Source organism: Mitosporidium daphniae (genome assembly GCF_000760515.2).
Source record: "Mitosporidium daphniae strain UGP3 chromosome Unknown contig-535, whole genome shotgun sequence".
Classification (NCBI taxonomy): Eukaryota; Fungi; Microsporidia; genus Mitosporidium; species Mitosporidium daphniae.
The window spans coordinates 1-576 of NW_013546250.1; the positions used below are offsets into that span (position 1 = coordinate 1).

Here is a 576-nt window from a genome sequence, read left to right on the forward strand (position 1 = left end):
GCTTACGGCCATTGTACTTTTTGCGATTGGTGCTATTATATTTTCGATCTTAAAAATTGACCAGAATCAAGAGATTATGAACTCAGGCTCCGTTTCTCCCTCTTTAGATCGCGCAGATTCATCAGATAAAATTGCAGACCTTAAACCTTTAGATGCCAACCAGCAGCAGGGATCGAAAGCAGTTGAAATTATCAGCGTCACATATGGTGTGCCGTTAGATGGTGCTGCGTTAAATGTTGTAGTTTTAAATGGGATTTTCTCCATTCTTCTTCTTTTGACATCCATTGTTATATATTACCTCTTTATTGTGTTATCGAAAATCGTCATCTTTTGCGTGCAATCTTCTTACAATTTAATTTCATGTTCCTGTTGTGCAGCGAAACAGCTAAAGCGATCATCCTCAGGTTTTATATCTTGAAATTATTGATTCCCCGAATTTGCGATCATGACAGGTATCACATGGCAAACAGTGGATTGTTTGATCAATAAATCACTTTTTCAATGAGGTAACTGTTAAATAAACAAAACAAGAGCTTTATATTCGATCGACGAATCGTATTTAAACGATCGAAAGCA

General features: G+C 36.6%; 1 protein-coding gene across 1 annotated transcript; it reads left to right on the top strand.

Moving 5' to 3' along the window:
- Nucleotides 1-418, top strand: DI09_539p10 (uncharacterized protein; the record flags this gene model as incomplete). Its single annotated transcript, XM_013381828.1, has 1 exon — nucleotides 1-418. A coding segment is annotated over one exon (418 nt), but the record flags the coding sequence as incomplete, so codon positions are not given.
- Nucleotides 419-576: the final 158 nt, after the last annotated feature.